The 24,513-nt window shown below is 32.1% G+C and overlaps 1 protein-coding gene across 1 annotated transcript in view; it reads right to left on the reverse strand.

The window, feature by feature from the left end:
- LOC127709556 (heat shock 70 kDa protein 12B-like) overlaps positions 1 to 24,055 on the reverse strand; it is a 44,706-nt gene extending 20,651 nt beyond the window's left edge. Inside the window, exons 1-4 of the mRNA XM_052215161.1 lie at positions 23,940 to 24,055; positions 19,985 to 20,312; positions 18,092 to 18,310; positions 16,613 to 16,772 (exon numbers count right to left, since the gene is read on the reverse strand). Of these exons, the coding sequence (XP_052071121.1) occupies positions 16,613 to 16,772; positions 18,092 to 18,310; positions 19,985 to 20,296 (691 nt within the window). The 5' untranslated portion in view covers positions 20,297 to 20,312; positions 23,940 to 24,055. The remainder of the gene's footprint in view (positions 1 to 16,612; positions 16,773 to 18,091; positions 18,311 to 19,984; positions 20,313 to 23,939) is intronic.
- Between the last annotated feature and the right edge of the window lie 458 nt (positions 24,056 to 24,513).

A 24,513-nucleotide genomic window follows, 5' to 3' on the forward strand; every position in this document is an offset into this window, starting at 1 on the left:
TAGATATAAAATGTAAATCCACCTTACCTTACAGGAGAAATAAAATGTATTACTCAAACAAGTCCAAGTAAGCAAGGGTGGATAAATTATATAATAAATTGAATAGAAGCAAACCAACACATTTCATCAATTCAGACGTCATTTTAGGTGGCAAAAAATGTCAGTAGTTGTGTTCTTTGTAAAATGTTAAATTCACTATTATATAGACTAAAGTTTGCAATTTGTATAATATTCGTGCATTACTCAAATAGTAATATGGGAAATTACAAAACCACTACACTATATAGAAAATGTATAAAAACCTTTCGCATTAAATCTTCGATCCGCAGTTAATATAATTTTCAATTCAAATGTTTAGTATAAAATATAGCGGTATATATACAGTTTTTGACCAATGTTCAAATCTCATAAATCGATTAAGAAGACAAATGAAGATAATAAACAAACACTGTGACATTTTCGGTTGTTTAGAAATACATGTATATCATTGCAACAAAATGAGTTGTATGATGCTTCATACATAAATCGCCATCCTTACATTTGACGACAACGACATCACCAGTCTAGTATTGCTTTTTATGTTGTGTTTTTTACTTTTTGATATTTTAAATTCATTTCAATTTGTAATATGTAGTCAATGTTTAATACAGGCAACAGTAGTCTACACATGTTCAAATGTCATAAATTGATTCAGAAAATAAATTAAGTTAAAAAACCTGCAGTAATCGCATAAACTCCAAAAAGAGCGAGATAGGATCCGTCGACAGGCTCAGCGTCTCCTGCAATGCATGCATCACCAGCATGCTCATCCACACTTCGTAAAAATTTCTAAAAATGTAAGACCGTGAAAACATGTCGCTAGTGAATTGAGACACAGACACGCCGTATCAGTCGACCAATTCGTGATGGTGACCGTAAAACCTATGTAGTGATGATTGCATTCGTTATTCCTCAAAAACACCAGCACACACCGCTGTCAATGTTGTACGTATAATGTGAACATAGCGTAAACGTATCAATTCAGAAACGTAAACGCCATACGATGGGACAGAGGGTATGTTACTGCTGAGAAATGGAAGTTGACTACGGGAAAGCTGAAATCATTAGATTAGTCAAAGATTCTAGTTTTATGTCGTCCATCTGTGTCAATATCTGGAAAAGATCATGATCATAATTTTTTAGTGTCAGTAGTAGAGTTAATTTCAAGTTCACTAGGAAATTTGAGATGCAAGCACTCACTAAAATGTGAGTTATTGAGTGAAGGTTTTTTTTAACGAATTCTGATTCAGATGAGTACAAAAACAAGTGTGCCCATTGGAAAGACGACTGGTTGTTAAAATATCAATCTATCAAAATAGTATATCATTATTATATTTCTTTATATTTATTACCATGTATTATCTTTGAATCTAGTTATGATTTTACTAAGAATTCTTATACTTTCTGTATTTGCCCTGTGTTTGTTATATGTCTGTTATGTTTTGCTTGTGTCTTTGTGTCGTGCAGATTATTATTTTTTTTTAAAGAATCATTCGACTGTTCTACTTCTTTTTTATATATTCCGTTATTGTAATCCTTATAAAATGTTATGACTTTCGGTGTCAATTAATTATCTCTAAACCCTTTAATTTATCATGATTTGAAGAGACAGAAAAAAAACAGTTATGAGAACGCATGAGCCTACATCCTGTCAATACTGTCTATTATATTTTGGCATTGCACAAGGTAATGCGTTTATCAGACTGTAATGACGTCTTTAAACTAAATCCGTTGGATGTGTACTGATTGATTCTTTAGTTTTGAAGAACATGATTTATCTATTAGTAATTGACTAGCTTTCAGTAACTGCAAATACTCTTATATCGGCGCTTTGAGTTTATTGTTTTTATATTAGTTGTTTTTGTGAGCGTTCAATCTTTTGAGTTAAGCTAATTGCAGCTGATTTTTACAGTTTGTTCTTAAGTTTTGCTGTTACTTCACTGTCCCAGGTTGGGGAGGGGGGGTTGAACTCTCACAAACATATTCAACCCTGCCACATGCTTGATGTGCCCGACCCATGTCAGGAGCCTGTATTTTAGGGGTTATTATCTGTCCTGTTTGTTTTTCGTAAATTATTTTATTATACATTATGCCGTAAGTTTTCTCGTTTAAATTATTTCACATTTCTTATGCCGGGCATTTAATTGCCGAAGGCCGTATGGTGACCTATAATTACTTATATTCACTTATTTGAACTGTTGTGAATAATTGTCTCATTCACAATAATACTACATCTTCTTATTTTTATATAAATATACCACAACTCCACGGATTTTCAAGTGCTGAAAAAAACGCATTTCTAACATAAATCTAACCAGCATCAATCGAAACTCTCGTTCTAAATTGAGCACTTTTTATAATTGTATCATAGGTCGCAATGCGGTCAGATTATTAAACAAAGATGCACGTGGATATGAAGAAATATTACCGGGCAATGCCAGGAAATGACAAACCTGCTCAAGATTATCTTCTGTTAATCATGTTAGGTTAACAGTAAACGAGAGTTTTTGCGCTCTCCTTTTCCTGTGACATTACTTGAAAATATTAATCGACAATCATACCACATCTCCGTATTTTTATAAATTTACTGTCGATTAAAAAGTTCTGCATTTTGATGATATCATCTTTGGTGTGTTTGCAGTGTGGTCCTCACAAAGTAATACTTTTCCTATCCTAAAGCAAGGAATTTGTATCTTCGATTCCTGTTTTTGTAGAAAAGGCAATAGTAACAAAGATATACGTGACCTTTCAATTGAACATGGGAAAGTTTGATTATAAACTCATCATAGATACCAGGATTAAAATTGTGTACGCCAGGCTCGCGTTTATCAACAAAAGACTCATCAGTGATGCTTGAATCAAAAAGTTAAAATGCCAAATAAAGAACGAAGTTGGAGAGCATTGAGGACACACAATTCCGAAAGGTTTTGCCAAATACAGCTAAGGTAATCTATTCCTGGGGTAGAATAAATAAAGGCAACAGTAGTATACCACTGTTCAAAAGTCATAAATCGATTGAGAGAAAACAAATCCGGGTTACAAACTAACACCAAGGGAAACACATCATCTATAAGAGGAAAACAACGAAATAACAGAACACAGAAGTGCAACAAAAAACAAACAACAATGCAACATTCATAGAAACGAACTATTAAATAACAACTTCCATATTCCTGACTTGGTACAGGACATTTTAAGATAAAATGGTGGGTTGAACCTGGTTTTGTGGCTAGCCAAACCTCAGCGCTTTATGGCAATGTTAAATATACCGCTAAAATGACAACATTACATGACGGGAACAGAAAACAAATAAATGCTAAAACACCAAAGACAGAGAAATACATAAATAAATAATATAATAGTACATTTCGACATGTTAACCACAGAATAACAACGAATAACTAAAATAATTTAGGACAGTACACAAAAACAGCTTAATAGAATTACGAAGTGGGTGTCTGTAACTCGAATGGATCAACGCCACAAAAAGTAACGTCAAAGGTAAATTTCTAAATAAAATGGATATTTTTTAGAAATTAAGTAGAAAATCCTTTAAAATTTCTAAAAATTCAAAGTTTTGTAAACAGGTAATTTATAAGTATGACCATATCAATGATAATTCATGTCAACACAGGAGACCTAACTACTGGGCTGGCTGGTAATAATACTAAAATTATAATGATTGAGATTGAAGATTTTGGAGTAGACCTTTAGAATATACATCCGATTGACACCACTGTTTCAATATTCCTCATCGGAATATTTTTTGGAAGGACATTTTAAAGTAGAAAGAATGGAAGTCAAACATCTAGAAGACTTGCTGTATATCGTTTTTATATGTTTTTGTGAAGTTTATGAATCCAGTAAGTATGTTCATAGCAAAGGAGACAATGATGGACATCTAATATCTGGGTTTTTTTGTGAATGATGTAGGAGTATATCTTGAATTCTCAGATTTGCTTTTAATTCCACGTTCTTTAGTTAGGCATTCCAAATAATTATTAGGGTATACAAAATAAGATTGTGTGATGCTGCGTCTGCTGGAAAAAAACAACTTATTTGTCGTGAGAGGACGACAAGGTATCCACTATCTCGGTATTCTTAAAAGTCTTAGATGACTATGTGCTCATGGTATAGCATAGGTATAGCATAGATTTTAATGCACTTCTGGATACATGGCCTAAGAGCCTTGATATTTTAAGATCGGTTTTGTTTTATCTGTCTCAGTTATTCATTGTTATGATGTCATGGCCCATGCTTATAGCTATAACATGAACAGCAGAACTATATGTGTATAGAGAAGATGATCAAGAGCAGTCAAGGAGATTTGGATTGTACAGCCTTAAGGATAAATTTATAATAAAAACCTGTAAAATGAATGCGCAAATGTAATCAAAAGCTGTAATAATCTTGACTCGCAAATGTAATGCCCCGCTTTATATTCTATATTAGATGTGGGGGCGGGGGGTTAATCTTTATTGTAAAATTATCAAGATTTTATAAATGTTTCAAATTTATCCCTGTAAAACAAACATACCTTAGAAAACATAAAAATTTAAATAAAATTATCTATCTACGGCCATAATATTACAATGGTTTACTTGAAAGGATAATTTACAAAGAATAGCTATTTGCTGAAGATGAACTATTCCTATTTTTCTTTTAACATTGTTTACTGCCAGGATGACTTGACGGAGGGATAACTCGACATTCTAATCGGACTTCATGTCTTATTTTGTCATGAATTTAACAGTTTTAAGTAATATTTTTGAGGCATCGAATGCCTGATTGAAAGTCAATTGTTCGTTCTGTGTTAGATAAACATTTGGTATAGACTGCAAAAAGTTAGAGCTATAAAATGTATAACTTTCCAATCTTCTACCGAAGATTCAAATTACAAGAGTAATAATTGACGATATCAGTTTTCACGGGAAATAAAGTAGAAATATATATAAGGAAATTACAAAATATTAAACAACGAAACAAATTACAATTCATTTACCACAGAATAGAATACAGTTTATAGACAATAATAGACTAATCAAAAAGAAAATCATCTCATTTGGTAACGTTTTCTCACTAAAGCAACCAGATCGAGAACTTAGATTTTAAGATAAAAGAATAACCTATTATGAATACAGGATCAAGACTGACTGACCTCGTATGGTGAAGGAATAAACTATAAATCCATAGATATTTTTAAAAAAAATACATACAAACAAAGCAAGCAAGCAAACGAAAGTCTAAATCTACAAGCATTATGAAATTAGCTCTAATATGAATATTAATATTGCGTTTATCAAAAATATAGAAGCCCTTTATATTGGCTAATACTATTAAACCTGTCTTTCTCTTATAGGTACAACAAAGGTACTCAACTTTATTCATGGAGTCAATATTGTTAAGACAGTAAATAACGCTAACAAGAAACATTAGAAGAAACAATTAAAACAATGAAATTCAAAATTCAATTCAAAATTAATACCAAACAAAAAACGACAAATATTAAAACAAGCTTTCATGGACAGAATAAGACGCTTAATAAGTGTTCCCAATCGAGGGATTCCAAACAAGAACCATTATGTACGTCAAGGTCAGATCCGTTCAGATAAGATAAAGAGGCTAGCAGGGGGGCTTGAAAGATGTTGTGAAATGGTATTTTACTTTATATTTTTACACAGAAATTCGCTCGCAAGTTTCCTTAACGTTGGTTGGAAGCACTTCATGTACATAAAATAAGGTGTATATTTGTCATGGTATATTTAATTCAAATCTATTTTTATGTTCTTTTGATGTAAAATATAAAACTATGAAATACAAAAAGGAGTAAGAAAGTTTCCAATATATATACGATTAACCAAAATATCTGATATTATCATAAAACGTAAAGACCTAACAGGGAGCAAGATTGACTGTATACAGCCACATAACAAAAAATAAGTAGACGGAGGTCACTATTTTTGGCAAGGGGGAAAGTAAGTTTGATACATTTGTAAAATATATATAAAGTCGATGATATAGTTTGAGCCTTGAAACTATATCTGCAATATTGAAACTATATTTTTAGTTACCGAAACTTTGCTTTACAGAAATTATATTTATCAAAAAGAGAAGAAGAAAAAACCAAATGTAAGCTTGTTTTTTTGGTATTTGTTAAGTCATACCTTATAATGACACGTTAAACAATCTAACGTTTTCTGAGACGATTTGCTGAGATTTTATTTCATCGGTCACTCAAAAGAGGTGAATGTGTTACGCGAACCAAACAAAACCTGAATAACAAATTGCTTATTTATGATACAAATGTCAAGATGTGTGATGTAGGAGTAGATAGAACTATAAATTCTGTAAATGTCTTTCAAATAATTGATTTAACATTTACATCACAAAACTTTCTTTGTAAACACTCATTAAATATCTCGTGGTTGTTAGACCTTGATTCTTAGTGTAAACTTGTTTATATTCGTCTTGAAATCAATTCCTGTAAGGTTTCAATCATCAATATTCACAATGTGATTTGTCAATGTTTTATTAAGGGGGCATTAGCTGTCAAATTCATGTGCACCGATTTGACCCAAATTTTATTTATAGTTACTAGAACGAATATCTAAATTACATTAAGGTCAAAAGAAACAATGCATGGGCTCGCTATAATGTATCAGCATTTCGTACGGCTTTAGACCAGACGTCATCGAATCAACCATCGAGATGACATCAGAAGACTGCCGACGTTCATATAATCCGATATAAACATAAATATGAATATACGTATAAAGCGAGCACGTGAAATCGGATGTTCTAGGTCTGTTTGATCTCATGTCATAGGTTAAAATATATGTAAATCATCGTTTTACCTGCATAAGAATGATTTTTTGTGGGCCGGATCAGTTAACGAAATGGTTATTCCTGGTTATATTTTTCTATGTGGAAATTCTTTTCTTTTTAATGAATGAGCCACATGATGAACCCACCCATCACCTCTAAATGTCAATTTAAAAGGTTGCATGAATACGGATTCAAAATAGTTGAATTATTGACTTGCAATAATACAACAGTGATGTTTTTAGCTTATTTTGACGAATTGAACTAAACTGACTGCTAATAGAGAAATATTATATCTTTTTTTTAATTCCGCTTCTATACATTCATTCGGTACATTTCACATATGTCTTATTTGTCAGTATAGTCGAGTTACTCGTGGTTCGTCTACAGTGTTTTTGTTTTATGTCGTTTGTTTACAAGTGTGTTTACTGTTTGGTCTTACATGATCTTGCCTTATATAACAGTTTTTTTTTCTATATGTATGTAAAAGTTAATATAATTAATCAGCTATTTCATTTATATGATTTTTAGTTTAACGCAATTATATGCAAAGGATTTTTTTGTTAATACACAGTTTTGATTTAGAAGAAAAACTTACGTGGTTAGAAAATACAAATAATAACACCATTACAAACACAATTCATTTTAATATTATTGTCATGGTTAGAAAATACATAAAATAACACCATTACAAACTCAATCTTATATTCGTGTCTACAATAAAACAAATATATTCAATTTTTAGAAATTTACCTGTGATAATATAAAGTCACAAAAAAGACGTCACTTTTTGTGGCGTTGATACATTCGTGTGACGCACAGTTTATAATTCGTTTGTGGTATCCTGGTGTGCTGTGGTGGATTCATGGGAGGTGTCCGTTATTATTCTGTGGTTTAAATGTTGTAATGTACTATTATATTATTTATATATGTGTTTCTCTGTCCTGAGTGTTCTTGTGTTTGTTTGTACTGTATTCCTGTCATGTTATGTTGTCATTTTAGTGGTATTTTTAACATTGCCATATAAGCGGGAGGATTGGCTAGCCATTTTTTTCTTAAAATGTCCTGTACCTAGTCAGGAATATGGCAGTTGTTATCAAATAGTTCGTTTCTATGTAAGTTGGCGTTTGTTTTTGTTGCAGTTCAGTGTTTCTGTTGTTCCGTTGTTTTCCTCTTATAGTTGATGTGTTTCCCTCGAGCTCGGTTTTGGTTTGTGACCCGGATTTGTTTTCATTTAATCGATGTTTGACTATTGAACAGCGGTATACTACTGTTGCCTTTATTTATAAATAATCGAAAAAAAAATAATATCTTATTTTTATGTTGAATTCGTAGCTAATGCCCCTTTTTAACAAACCATTAGATTCTTTGTACTGTTATTGATTATTCTGGTCAATCTATGTTAAAACGAAATTGGCGTTGGATTGCTGTATCATTCAAATTAATTAAAATTTTAAAAATTGAAGTCGCGGTTTTTGTAGAAACGCTACTTTTTTTGCAATTTCATAGTCTTTCAATTTTCACGTTACAGTTCAGTTAAAGACAGTAATGAAACTTTAGAAATTTTTTAACTGACTCATGTAAAATTTTGATAATATTACATCTTTTCATTTATATCTCAGTCTTACTCTATGCGTGGAACTATATATAGACGTCAATATAATATTTCCATTGTCTATGCTTGTGAAATTTATTTCACCTTGACAATCAAATTTAACGAATGATTGTAACATATAAGTTTGTATGTTATTCAAAAAATTTGGAATTTGAAGAACCTAAAAATAATATTAATAGATTAACGAAGGGTAAATATGGGTTCTAAACTAATGCTATTATGACATAGTTTGAGAGATATTCCTTGTACAATGATTATTTGTTCAATTACATCACTTCTTTGGTATTTCCAAATTTCAGAGTGTGATGTTAGCAGTCTAAAGTAAGTTGCATAATAAAGAATATGACACACTACATGCAACTATCAACTATTTTTAAGCGTTCTGAACATGAATGAAACCGCTCAGACAGTCCCGGAACATGCACGCACTCTCATACCAAATTCCATCCTGCAGAACACAAATACGCCAACAATCATTTTTTCCACGAACAATTAAAAACTGGAACAGCCTTCCTCTGAGTATTGTTATGAGCGACTCTATAGAGTCGTTCAAAACAGCCATCTCAACCTACTCCTACAGTCAGTAAATTCATCATGTGTAAATAGTTTTATCTTAATATTAAAAAGAAATAAAATAAAAATATACACTACCACTATGTAAAAATGTTATTATCAATTTTTGATTTTAATTATAAAAAAATGTGAAATTTTTCACTGTATATACGTCTCCACAAAGCAATGCGCAGTACAAGTGACATAAACTTCAACGTGTTGAAGGCGGTCACTACAAAGTAGAAGTAGAAGTAGAAATGTAGACTGGTTAAAAGAAAAAGAATATGATTTGAAAACAATGCTTTGAAATAATTTTGTATCGTTAACCATATGAACAGAATTTGGAATTGTTGTGGGAATTTAGGAACGTTTATTTTTCAGATCACATTCAGATTTGTATCTGACAATTGATTTGTAGAATAATTTCCAGTTGTTCAAATGATATGACTGTGCTTGAAGCTCTTTTGGAAAGCGAACAACGACAGAAAGAAGTGAGGATGGATTGTGTCATATTGTACCTTAGACGAAGTAAAAGATAAATACCACATATTGTTTAAAAGTCCTCTGCACACACTAAAAGTTGGTTTATTATTTCATTAATTTGCCTCAGTGAAATGACTAAAAAAGGATATAAGTATCTGTTAATATTTACTAAATAATCTATTCTATGGCTATATTTCGTAAAGTAAACTATAAATCTTTTTTTGTTCACTCAAAAATTTTAAAAACCGATATGAGGATTGAAAACTTGAAAAATAAACATTGTTTGATTAAAATTTTTAATTTATCCTGTGCAGATATTTGAAGCCTGAATGCCCCATCTTCAAAATTAAGTGTCCTCTCTTCTTTCAGTCGTTGTTCGTTTTCCAAAAGAGCTTCAAGCACAGTCATATCATTTGAACAACTTGAATGAGAATCTAGTTGCCAAATTAGATGTGGTAACGATTCAATGCAGAGAAATGTCATAACCTAAAATTTACGTCAAATCTCCCGCATACATCTGAATAAATCAATGTTTCTGTTTATGCATGCCTTATAACTTTACCTAATGCCTCATTGCATAAAAAGCCTTCAATGTTAAATGCCAGACATCGTTTTATTAGATTTTCTTGTAAATAGTTCTAATCAAAAGGCAAACACTGTGACCTGTGGCTAATATGGTTTAGAGTAAATGTCTAAATACAGAAAAACATCCTGAAGTTTGCGGATAATTAGGGGGGAAAACAAAATCATTTCCAGGGTAAGCCTTTAAAGAAAAATGCGCATCGGCTGTCTCCGGTTTTTTCATTCGAGCAAAACTTATATTATTTGTTTTGATATACATGTATATATATTTATATACAGTTGAAATGTTCATAGAGATTTAAGCTGTGTTAAACAATATTTGCAAAATATTCTTTTCTAATGTACCTAAGTAAACTAATGACACTCTGCAACTAGTCTTTTTATTGTTTGCTTTATAATTGTATTTCACATTTTGCACCAAAATTATCTTTACGTAATGCTTATTATATTTATCATACTATATAGCTTATTATAAATTGTATGCTCATTAACTTCATACTTTATTTGGCCTTTAAAATTTTTAAGAGAATGGTCGGGAATTTGGGTAGGTTTTGTGTTTCCCGTTTTTTTCCCCTAGCAGAAGATGAGGTATCTACCAAATATCAGCCGTGTGAAGGAAACATCAAGATAACTTAAAGGTACAATGTTCATAGTTATTTTAACAATTCTTTCTAGTATCAAATTAAAACGGTTCAGCAAAATATGAGGGTTTTTACGATATGATTGATTAGTTCTTATTAACAAGAAAATCCAATATAGTAAGAATACAATCAGTAAATTTTATAGAACCATTGTATGTTGATAAGTTACAATAGAAAATGAAACATCTATCCCATCGAACTTGAGATAAAGGATACAACAGATACAGTTAAGTCTGTCTCATATCTTGACTTACATATAGAAATTTACAATGAGGGTCGGTTGAAAAGACATCTTTACGACAAAAAAAGGATGATTTCAGCTTCCAAGTTGTGAACTTCCATTTTTATGTAACAACATTCCATCAGTGCCTGCATATGGAGTATATCTCTCACATTTGATACGATATTCCAGGGCTTGTATTTCCTATCATGATTTCCTTGATAGAGGATTGCTGCTCACAAGGAAGCTATAAAACCAAGAGTTGGTTGACCGTTATAGAATATCTGTTTTACAAATGACGACGAATATGTTCCAACTGTCGTAACCACAATCCCGTCCTCTTTTCCCCGAATGTGAACTACCGAATTAGACTTATCACTGGGTTTGAGCAATACGACGAGTATCACATGTGGAGCAGGATCTGCTTACCTTTCCGGAGCCCCTGAGATCAGCCCCGATTTTTGGTGGGGTTCGTGTTGCTCAGTCTTTATTTTTCTATGTAGTGTTTTGTGTACTGTTGTTTGTCTTTTTGTCCTTTTCTTTCTTGCTATGGTGTTGTCAGTTTATTTTCGACTTATGGGTTTGAATGTCCCTTTGGTATCTTTCGCCTCTCTTCTAGATGCTCTTTCTTTGAATACTCAGTGTTTATTTTTCTAAATAGTTACACAATCTTTAAATTCATAAAAGTCCAGGAGTACAACATTTAATTACATATGTTTGACACATATGGGTTTCATTTTTGATACCAATCTACTTAATTGCCAATAAGATGAGGTCACAAAAAAGAATTTAATTTAAAAAGTTTAATAGTTTGTTTTTCTGTAAGGATAGGCTCATAACAAAATGACACGATGATCTCAAGGCGAAACTATGTTGGCAGTTTTTATAATTCAAAATTACATATAATCAAATATGAAAGACTAATGTCTGACAATTATCTGAAGGATATTACTTGATAAATTTATAAAGCATTTTGACTTTCGAATTCAAGGGGCCAAAAGGTGTCCTTCTTCGCTTACCCTCAATTAAAGATTATCTGCATATTTCGTTCGCTTGTAAAATATCTTATTTATTGTTATCAAACCTTTAGCTCAAAGACGTCTCTCGGGGCAAAAACGAACTAATTATGTATCCACAACGTATGAAATGCCAAAAAAAGGCAATTATTTGAGTTTTACTTTTCAGTTATTTGTTCAATTTAAACACTGACATACCAATGAATTAATACCAAAAAAATCTCATTTAAATCTATTTAATTGTATTTCTTTTGTCTTTACCATTTTTATGCTAACATTTTTTTTAGTATTCTGATGAATTGGTAAAGGATAGACATTACCATAAAATAAAGCATTGAAATTCATCAATAATGTCATCATGTCCTCCTACCTGATAACCTTATTTCTTGTAATATGATTTATATTATAATCTGTAAAAAAAATTAAACACAAAAAAAAAGAAAAAAAAAAGGTTTATGCCTCAAGCGTCTGTGAAATAGACATAACTTATAAGAAGAACGAGAAGATAACCCCCCAAAAAAATAAAACGGTGAGGTAAACAGTAAAATTTCATATTAACCTTAAAACAAAGAGAAAGAATACCAGAGGATTTTATTTGTATACTACACAACTAAAGCAAAAATAATTAACTTGTATACCTGGTATTTAAAAAGATATTACTGATTGCAAGATAGAACATAGTCTTAGCTTTCTGAATCACATTATTTTGCTGTTTAGGTTAATTAAAATAAGTTTTATAGTTGTGTTTATTAATTCAAATCAAATAAGTGCTAGTTATATAAGATGTAACTAATGAACTATATATTATATTTTGTCAATATAACGGAACTAAAAAGCAACTGGAATACAAGTGGGAAGTGTAGCTAGCTATAAAACCAGGTTTAACCTACCATTTCTTCGGAAAATGCCTGTACCAAGTCAGGAATATGGCAGTTGTTTTACATTTGTTCCGTTGATTGATTTCCCTTTCTGAATTTGCCTTGGAGTTTGGTATTTTTTGTTTATACTTTTTTATAAGTATTTAAGTATGCACATTCATGTGTGCTAATAAAAGAAATGCACTATAAACAATAACTTTATTTTGCTTATGAATTACTCTGCATCATATATGTTCACGAGCTATTTCATTTTGGCTGAAAATTGAAAATATTGGCCAAGATTGTGATAGCATAAAAAAGCTATAACATAATAGTCCTGTACTAGAATTATTGACAAGCTTAATTCAATGCTAAATGTCTAGATAGAACGGATCAAATAATCTTTTTCTCTCTGGGCTTTTGCTTATTGACGGTAAAAATTCAAATCTAACGGACGTTTTTTCAAGTGTATCTTTATTTACATACGTTCCGACTAGCTCAGTTCCAGCAATTTTGAGTAATATCTGGCCATCAACTACTCGTGGCCACATTCCATTTGGCGGAGAGACGATTATAGATCCATGTTTCACGCAAGTTCCATCTGTAGTATAGAAGGGATCCTTTTTAGTACTTACCATAAATTGGAATGTCTTTGGATCATGTCTATACTTATCTGTATACCGTGTAAGGAATGTTTCACGGACATGAATAGTTCTTGTTTGTCCAATATGTACTTCTTCATCAATTTCGAAAAGAACATTAAAGAGATCAGAGCACCATTCTCTTCCGTCCCAGAAAAACTTCTTTGTCGGATCGTGTATCTTTGAGTCGAATTCTTCTGCAAGTCTAATACCATAGGTATAGTAACATACTCTTGATGATACTACATCGGGATTGTGACCATATACAACAGCTCCTTTCAACACCGAAAGAGACCCATCTGTTGGTATAAAAACCTCCAACGATTGAAATTGCTTTTTAATTGCATGTTGTAATGTGTCGGCCTCTGAAAAACCACCTGCCATCATTATTGCACTTACATCAGAGCATCTTTCATGTTTCAATATGGATAATACTTCATCAATGATCATTCGTATAGTCTCAGAAAAAAATGTTTGAACTAAAGATCCTGCAATAGATAGTTTGTCTCGTTTTAGTCGTACAGTTTCATTAAATCTTGAACTTGCAATTTTTGTTGCAACGTCTGATTCTTCAATATCAAGGAACAGTTCAATCAGACTTAAAGGCATGCGAATGGTTACTGACTCCTCGTCTTCTACTCTAAATATTTTTTTCTTCACTTCAAAATCTCTCAGTAATTGTAAGAAATCTTCTCCGTTGTTCTTTTTAAACTGTTTCATAACTTCCTTTCCGAAAAGTTCTTTAAGCATATTTACGAATTGTTTGTTAATGCATTCGCCGCCCCATGGACCACCGCATTCTCTGTGAATTATTTTAAGCTCGCCGTTTTCTAAAACTTGTTGGGCAGAAATGTCTACGGTACCACCTATAGTATCAAATAAAAATTTAGAAAAGAATTTACTTATAGAACTGAACAGATTATGGTAAAGAGTATGTGAATATGTGAATAGAAAAAAACAAAACACTATGGATTTGTAGCAGATTGTTGAGTCCGGAACAAAATTTTTTATGCCCTGAAGATAAAAAAGACTTTAACAATTATGGAAACAAAATATATCAGCAAATTACAGTCTATTAACTGCTTGTGTAATTTGACCTTGACCAAGTTACCTTGAAATGGTTAGAGGTCTTCTTCATCCCAAAAGGCATATTATTCACCAAAGATGTGACCTTTACCTTATACCTGACCAGTAAAATGGGGTCTCGTCCTTACCAAAGGTCTTATTCAAACTAAGATTGGTCAAGGTTTGATATCTAACTAAAAAACATTATCCCGGAAATCAAAGTTTAACCCAATTACCATTATATCAATAACTGCTGTGATCTTGACCCTTGTTCTATTGGATTCAAAATCAAAAAGTGTATTTTTCCATCCCATGTCAATTATCCAACAAGGATTGGTGAAGATCTGACCCAAAATACATTGTCTGGAATAAACTTTTCTCAAAATTGTAGTCTAACTCTAGGTATTGTGATATTTACCTACTGACCCAAGATTTTGATTTAAACCACAATTTGTCAATATCAATTTATAAATTGTTGTTTTTACCTTGCCCTTTGATAAAGCGACATCAAAATCAATATAGGTTTTATTCGTCCCTTGGGGGAAGGTCATACCGTGTTTGGTAAAAGTTAGACAAATGGTTTAAAAGATAACATTGGGAAACCAAAACTTTATCCAAATTATATTTGATCAACAGCTGTTGTGACCATTAACTTTGACATATTGACATCAAAATCATGAGAAATATTTCTCACCGCATAGTGCATTATCAAACACAAATGTTGCTATATCAATTTTGTCCTGAAACTGAAATGTTGGGGACCAGTGGAATATATTTGTATCTTTCAAAATTAGTTTATATGTGTTCTTTATTTTCTAAATATTATACTGTATCTACTATAACCTTTTATACTGTCTTTTACTGGTGAAAAACAGATGTTATACTCTTGACATTAACTTCAAGTCTCGAATAGTCTGACATTCTTTGAGAGACGATTTTTCTTTCTTTGTGGGTCCAAGTGTCAGATGAACATACAAACATTACAAAATTATATAACTAAGAATATTAACAAGATTGCTACGCCGTAGCGAAATATCCCCCACGCTGTATATATAATGGTCAAATTATGGTAAAAGTCCCACATCTCCCATTAAAGTGGTCTTAACAAAACGACCGTATAATATGGTCAACTACACACGATGGCAAACAATCCTACCAAGTATGAGAGCTTTCAGGAGAGTTGCTTTCATAAGTCTACACTTTTACAATACTCAAAAAAATGTCAAAGTCCAACAACTCTCGTAAAAATTGTCGAATTAAATTGACGGTATAATATGGCAATGTACACATGATGCTAACCAATCCTGTCTGAGAGGACTTGCGTTCACAAGGTGTTATTGTTACTTTACTCCACTTAATAGTCAAAGTCCAATAGCTCCCGTAAAAATTGTCAAATCAAATTGGCAGTATAATTGAGTCAACCAAATATATTGACAAACAATTGTCCCACGTATGAGAGCTTTCTTTCAAATAGCATCAGAAAAGTTGCGTTCACAAGGTGTTACTGTCCCAATACTAATAATAAAAATACTTAAAGTCCAATAACTCCTGTAAGAATGATCTAATCAAAATGATGGTATAATATGGTCAATTGCACATGGTTGCAAACAATCCTACAAAGTACGAGAGCTTTCTATAAACGGTCTCAAAAAGTTGCATTCACAAGGTGTTATTGTCACAATAATAAAAAACAAAAAGGGTCCCATAACTTCTGTAGAAACGGTCAAAACAAAATGGCGGTACAATATGGTCAACTACACATGATGCAAGAAATCCTACTAAGTATGAGAGCTTTCTGTACAACGGACTCTGAGGAATTGCGTTCACAAATTGTCATTGATACAATACTAAAAAAAATGGTCAAAGTCTTATAACTCCCATAAAAATAGTCAAATAAAACTGGCGATATAACAGTCAAGAAAATATGACAGCAAAAAATGCTACCAATCATGAAAGCTTTATGTCAAACGTTCTTAAAGTAATATTGTGTTTTGGACGGACGGACGGACGGACAGTAACCATGTCCTCCGCGGCGAAACGATGGGGTCTTAAAAAATAGTTTAACTTTTAAAACAGTACCTCCAGCATCAACAACAATAAACTTTCGACCCGGATCAAAAGCTTTCAGGATGACAGCGCCATTTTTTCCAACTAGCTTATCAACAGGAAGAAGGCTTGCGTAAATAGATGCAGCCTCAGGCTCATATACTATAATGAACTTTTCACCTTTTATACCAACCTATAATTAATCAATATGAGATTAAATTTAATATGGATTTTTGATAAATCCAATATGGGTTGTTAGTATGCTTACGGATAAGTTTAACTATACATGTGTAGTTGACACTAACAAATTCAGGTTTTGATATGAAATTATCTGAAAACTACTACTACAGTACTACTACTACTACCATGGGTGTGTTTAAGGACTTCGAACACCCATAATGCGTAAGTTTATTAATTAAATTGTACATTATCATCGTAATATTTGTATTGCTCACATATTTTTATGAATATTTAACGAAAAAGTAATTCATTTATATCTGGTCATTGATGTTGTGTTCTAATTTGCTTTGATCTGTGGCATCTACTTGCATCCAAATCTAAAACTAACATGACGTAAATAATATAAATTGAGGGCTCAAAGGTGTGTAAGTTGATATTTGTTTTATATCTATTAGAAAGTTCAATCGTCTAGAAAATGTAGAAACCTTATATATTGTATGATACAAAGGACCAATGCCTTACTGTGCATGCAAATTGGTTTCCAACTAGGGACTCACTTGCAAATTTTGAGCGAAGACTCAAAGGGGGGTTTTACCTTGTGTTTTATATTTAAAAACTATAAATGTATTAATATAGTCGGTAAGATAAATTCGTTACACAGTGTGCTAGTTACCTAATACGATATATACAGGGTCAGTAAATTCCATATGGGACGAGAGCTTCGCTAGATCACTAGCACACTGTGTAACTAATGATATCCTCTTTTATTCCAAATATTATCAATTCCATCCAAAGGTCCGCTTTTACAATTGTAGTTGTTTTAAAGGTGACTTTTTTTTAGTTTATATATCTGAAACACTTTCTTTTTTATTTCAAAAATATTCGTATCCAGAATAAATGAAATTACCAGGAAAATGTTGGTAACGTAAATGAAGTTTTTTACAAGCATGTTGCTAATTATTACCCTGTAGTACTGTATTAAACGCTATATTTCAAGTTAATCGAGACATAAAAACCAGAATCGATATTCCAACATGTTTTCATTTTAAAATATGCAATTTAGACTATCAGTTGACCAGAATTCAGAACTTTTTTTTTTCAGCTTGAGCCCTCGGCAATTAAAGTTGAGTTTTATCGTTTGTAGTGGCCTGTAAGGCCTCTGTTGGTTCTTAGCTACCAAACATTTCCTATTATCTGGTTTTACTTTGACGTTCATCATTAAGTCGTTTTTCGTCAAAAATATAATTTATATGTGAAGGTTTTGGTAATCATGACAACAGAGCCACCTGTACCGTTATATACGATTTCAGATCATGTGCAAATACAGTATACCTTTTCAGCTGATTCTCTCATAAACTGCTTTGCAGAATCATTCCAGATTGCTGGTACCGACACTACCCAAAATATGTCGTCTTCAACCGTGCCAAGCTTTCTCCAATGCATCTGCTGAATGAAATGGTCTTTCAAAAAGCCAATAGCAGCAGAAAAAACAGCTTTTGCAGATATACTTTTCCCCCCAACATCCAGCAATTCAAAATCTACTCTTATATCCTGTCAACAGATTTCAAACATTATACAATGCTGTTTGAGAAGTAATGTGGGGTTTCGGGCGTTAGGAAGTGCTCATGAAGTCATAAACTAAGGTTATAGCGCAAAAATATATGAATTTGGCACAGTCACTTTTCATTGTAAAGAATATAACTATATACCTTTATTAAGGTGTATAGGTATATATTTTGTACACATGCAAGTACCTTGATGCTTTAAGTGGGGCCAACAATCATAAGAAGAAGGTTCACTGAAAAAACAATGACTAAAAGAAGAAAAAACGAAAGGAAAAGCAACTGTTACGGTTCACGTAACTCTACACAATAAAGTTTAAAGATTGACAACAGAAATTCAACTAATATATTCAAATGCCCCAGAAAAGTAAGCAACCGATCTGACCATTTTTGTTTTTGTTTTAACAACACAAGTCATTGTATATGAGCATTGGACATTATTAGTGTTAAATGTTCCATGTTAAAACGATGCATGATCAATTTTCCCGGTAATTGTTTCCACTCACGGGATCAAATCCGAAAATGACGATACGTTGGGGGTTGTTAAAAAGACAAGGGATACACTAAACTTTTTTTTTACAATTTAACTTATATCTATTTAAAGGTTATGCTTTGTGTTGCTGATCAAGACCATGTTGATACGATATTGAAAATTGTACATGTTTTTGATAGCTTGCATCGAAAGACATCCTTTACCAAAATTTTTATTTAAAGGATGATTCACTCGAAAGCAGTTTAATGTGGATAATTAAATGCACATCTGAATAATGTATATACTGTAGTCTAGTACATTTAAAAAAAAGGTTTTTAAATCCACTTACCGTACGTTTAACGAATGCATAAATAGCATATAGCATTCGTAAATAGAAACTAAAATGTTAAATGTTTTTAAATTTTTATTTTTAAAAAGTAATTTGTATATCAAATATGTGGAAACAATGTTAATGCAGCATTTTATTCAAGCAACTCGAATCATTAAAGGTGGTTCCGCATAGTTCCGGTTGTGTCTTCGAAATCCTTGACTTTATAATTTACCATTAATACATAGATTGCGTTCATTGAAATCGAAAACGTCACTACAGACACTGGCATAGCGAACGAGTTGAAATATATATAACACTGTAAGATGGGACCAAAGGAACATTATCGTCAAAAAAAAGGAACGAAAAACCGTCCCTTTTGTCGTTAATTTTTTTGTAGCGTTCTTTTGTAAAACTCACTATCTAGATCTAGGAAAGGACCGTTATTTCCGTTTATATTTGATTTATTTAAAGTATAAGTTCTATTGGCTAAATTTCGGCAGTATATATAGAGAATTCTTGATTATTCAACGAAAAAATATCATCAAGATAACGGTAAATCTTGTTTAATTTATCAATTAAAATGCAATTTAGACGGATCTTTACGGAGTTTAGCTATAAACTGTGATTCACAACAATACAGGAACAAGTCTGCTATTAATGGGGCGCAGTTGGTGCCCATATGTATACCTGTAATCCAGTTTTTGTCGTTCGTTGATGCCTGCCATATTTTGTTAACGGAATGTTGCTTTAATTGGATTAAGAAAAATAGACTTAATTTGAGCTAAAAGAAGAAGCTTAGAATTATACCTCTGGTAGAATGAAACTTTCCAAAACCGGGTTTATAAAATAGAAATAAATACCTCTCCGGCATTCACAGCACTATACAACTGCATCTTGAAACCTTTCAAAAAATACCATTGATCAGCTTTATTTGCGTTCAGCAGCTCTTCATATTTGTCCTCTGCTTCAAATCCAAATGAGTGAAACTTTTTATTCGGATCAAAAAGAAGAACAGTTGGAACTTTGGTCTGAAGTGGTCCGTTTCCGTTATTCCATACCGATGTAGAGATATCCAAAGGATTGTTTTTATATTGGTATGCAAATGAGAATGCATAACCTGCACCGGAACTTCCAAAATCAATCGCAACTACTAGTATTTTTGTTTCAGCCATTCAGTCTCATAGTTTTCTATCATGGAATATAAATGAAAATCATTTATAAGCATAAACGATTTACACAATCATAGTAAAACAACCTGGTACTCCTGTTTAAGATAATGTATGTTAAAGACTGAAAGATATATTGAAGATCTAGAAAAAATAAGAAATTGTTGTAAATGTAAAGAAAACAAATGAAATGGAAAACGTAATGCATCTTGTAACAAATTTCGATAAATGGAATAATGAGCGAGAGCAAATGTTTACTCTTACATATTAATATTGATGTGACTGCGTGGTAAGTATTATCACCCTTTACAACATAAAACAATCTGATCTGCAATAACATTAACGGTACCAGATGCGCATTTCGACAATTAATATCTCTTCAGTGATGCAAGAGGCCAAAATATTTGAAAATCCAAACACATAATGCAAACGTTGAAGAGCTGATAAAACCAAAAAAAGGACCAAACGTAAAGCCAAACCCAGAAAAGGAATCTGAGCTATGCATGAGGGAGATACTTTCCTTAATTCAAAATGATTTCGAAATTTTATAACAGCAAATTCAAATAAAACAATATCGGTATTTTCATGCCAGTATCGAAGGTTTACCATCTAGATACACACCATGTACAATACATCATGCAAGAGCACAACATAAGGAAAAACTGTAATAAACTGTTGACACAGAGATATGATTCGCTTTTTTGTAATTTTGATAGTATAATGCAAATATTGAATCCAAATGGCAATATTTAAACATGTAAAATATGCAAAACATTGAAAGTCAATGAACCATGACTTATGGTGCAGGACCAAATAGCTCAATGGAAATGAGAAGTGCCAATGCTTATAAAACTGCATACCAAATACCATTGACTTACCATAAGTGATTCTCTTTACAATAACCCAACACAAACTTTAATATGTAAACAATGTAAAAGTTTCCAAGTCCATGAATGATGAGCGGGTTGGGGGTCATATAATGGCCATGGCGAAAATACTTGCAAATGCTAATACAACTGCATACCAAATATCATTGACTTAAAAGTAGCGGTTCCTCTTAAACTGATCAAATCACAAACGACTGAGGGGACGATGCCAAATAATTTGCATGAAAATGAGATGTGCTTATGCTTATGCATCTATATCATTGACCATTGGCCATATATCATTGACCTTACCCTAGTGGTTCCCTTAAATTGACCTAATCACAAACTAATACATGTATAGTAAGCAAAAATTTCAAAGTCAATAGGCCATGACTGAGGTGGCGGGTTGAATAATCTCCGTGGAAATGAGATGTACCACTGATAATGCATCCACATACCAAATATCATTGACCTATTACTAATGGTTTCTCTTAAACTGACCTGAACACAAACTAATACATGTAAAGTAAGCAAAAGTTTCAAAGTCCATAGACCATGATATAGGGGCGGGGCCAAATAATCTATATGGAAATGAGAAGTGCCAATGCTAATACAACTGCATACCACTTGTGGTTCCCCGTAAACTTACCTAACATACTAATACATTCTCGACGCCGCCGCCGTCGGAAACAGCATACCTAAGTCTCGCTCCGTCAGGGTGAGACAAAAAAAAGTTGGAAAGGGTGCATCTGGAAGAGTTTGGTTTAAATACATCTGTTTAATAAGGAGATAAGTTAATGTTTTAAATCTGTACACCCCTGCTTTTTACATATTAAAAATTCGGGAAATTGCCAATGCCCGCATTTTTTTAAAAAATATATTGATCTATCATGACGTAAAATTTAACCAGGTTTTGACCATGCTTTATAGTTAAACATAATAAATTTGATAATTTTGCTAAATTACAAGTAACAAAAACTTTCATGGTCTTTTCCAATACACATTAAATATTGCAAATGACTACATATAACAAATCGATATACTGGAGCTTCTTTGACACTTGGAGGTTCAAGTAACGTGTGCAAAAGACGTATTGTGTGAAATAGAGACAACAGACGATTATCGATGTTTAAATCTCACAAATTTATTTAAAATATATACAAATCAAGGGAAAATCTTTTGACTTGGTACCGTGCATTTAATCAAATACTCAGGACGATCACCTATAGTTGCTAACATCTACGTCATTTGGTGTCTGGTGGAAAGTTGTCTCATTGGTAATCATACCACATCTCCTTATTTTATATTACTACCGGAAATATGAAGTCCGAATACGAACCATCTAACTTCAAAAGCCTTGCAGCATTGTCTCATTTTAAACATCCTTTTATTCTCTAACAAGAACTACCTATCATCTGGATTGCTACTACGTTGATGAAAACATCTTTTCTGTGTTCATTATTAGAAGCCTTTGTTTAGACTTTTGTTATATCCGATCTAAATCTTAATAACCGTATTGCGTAGACTGCCTATATGAAATTATCTTTCCCAAAAGTAGGCTTCGTCTGAAACAATCTGCATAAATCAATCATCTCAACAGCGAGGTCATTAATATATACATGGAAGGGGAAAAGACCGATGATTAACCCTGCGGAACTCCCGTTCTCTTTCACCACGACACGTTCGAAATAACATTTTAACGGTACCAATTTTGACTGCACCAGATGTGCATTTTGATAACTGTCAAACACAGAATTTTAGATAGATTTATCCGATATGTCATTACACTCATCAAAAGGCCTGAATTAAATAATTGTTTTACTGCAATATTTTGTATATATATTCCTTCACTCATTGCACTCATACGCGTAAAAAAATCGAAAAGTCAGTTGAATTCAGTTCAAGGAAGCATAATTAATATACTAAAGCCCTTGCAGTATGACGTCCGTACTTTTATAATCCACCTCCGTCCTCACTTCAATAGTTGAATTCGCAGTTATCATGAATATATAAAATGTATGTGTGTGTCCTAATAACCCACGCCTGTATAGGTAACTATCTCAACTATATCGAAAATCCATGAGACAATCAGTAGATCAGTGTATTGACAAGCGGTAGATTTTGAGAAAAATGTATCAGATTTCGGACTAAAAGTAAATGTTATGAAAAGAACTAACCAGAATGGTTTACCAATATGCAGCAGTGGTCAACATTTATAAAAAAATAAATCAATGTACTTAAAGATTTCATGGTTAATATTACAGATAAAACGATAAGCCAGTTTTCATATTTCAAATAACACAGTTTAAGACATTCTTAAAAATGTGTGGTTGTTTTTTTCAATTAACCTATTCTATGATATGTTTTCCAAATTACAGAAAATTACTTTTTTCGCCGATTTTCTATTGTTCTTGTGTCACTGGTTATCAAACTAATGCAACATTCGTCTCAACAATCGTTTAAGGAAGTGGCAGCTTTTGATATCCAACTTTACATAAAACTACAGAACAATAACAAACAAAACATAATAAACTTTTTTTTATTGAATAATAAGGAGATGTCGGGACATACTTCAATGAAAAAGCATCCAAAAACAAAACAATTATTATAACAAACCAATTATATCTGAAGGTTTCTTGACTTATACACATCCATTATGGAATCCAAAAAAGAATTCAGAAATTAAGTTTACAATTAGTAACATGACTGTCAACGAACTCCAATGATCGTAAATTTGTGAAAAAAATCTATGTTCTTTACTAGAAAATAAAGACCCATCTTACCTTACAGGAGATGGAAAGTTCTTATAAGTTGTCAAACAAGTCCAATTAAACTTGGTAGATACATATCATTATAAATATAATTTTGGAACGTGAATAAAAGCAAAATAACACCTGACTTTAATTCAGACGTCATTTAATGTAATAAATGTAAATATATGTATTTTTGTCAAACTCTTTACTATACATTATTATATAGACCAAAGTTTGCAATTTAATTAATTGTTGTGCACTACTCAAATATAAATATGAGAAATCACTATACCATATACAAATAATATATATATACCTTTCACAGTTAAATCTTTGATCCTCAGTCAAGATGATTTTCATTTCACAATTTATCTAACTACATATCAAAGCGTGATTTACATTTTATATTTGAATATTCAACTGCGACTTAACCTTTTCATATTGATTACCGGTAGTGGGTTTCAAATGACAATATGTTGTGGTTACTTTCAGACCTTTTGGCATAGGAACCTCCATGAACAGTAAAAAAAGGTTAGAGATAATTTCCTTCTTCCATTTACCCAATTGAAAATAGCATGACAGAAGCTTCCAAATTTCTTAGATT

The sequence above is a fragment of the Mytilus californianus genome, unplaced genomic scaffold (assembly GCF_021869535.1).
Source record: "Mytilus californianus isolate M0D057914Y unplaced genomic scaffold, xbMytCali1.0.p SCAF_7, whole genome shotgun sequence".
NCBI lineage: Eukaryota > Metazoa > Mollusca > Bivalvia > Mytilida > Mytilidae > Mytilus > Mytilus californianus.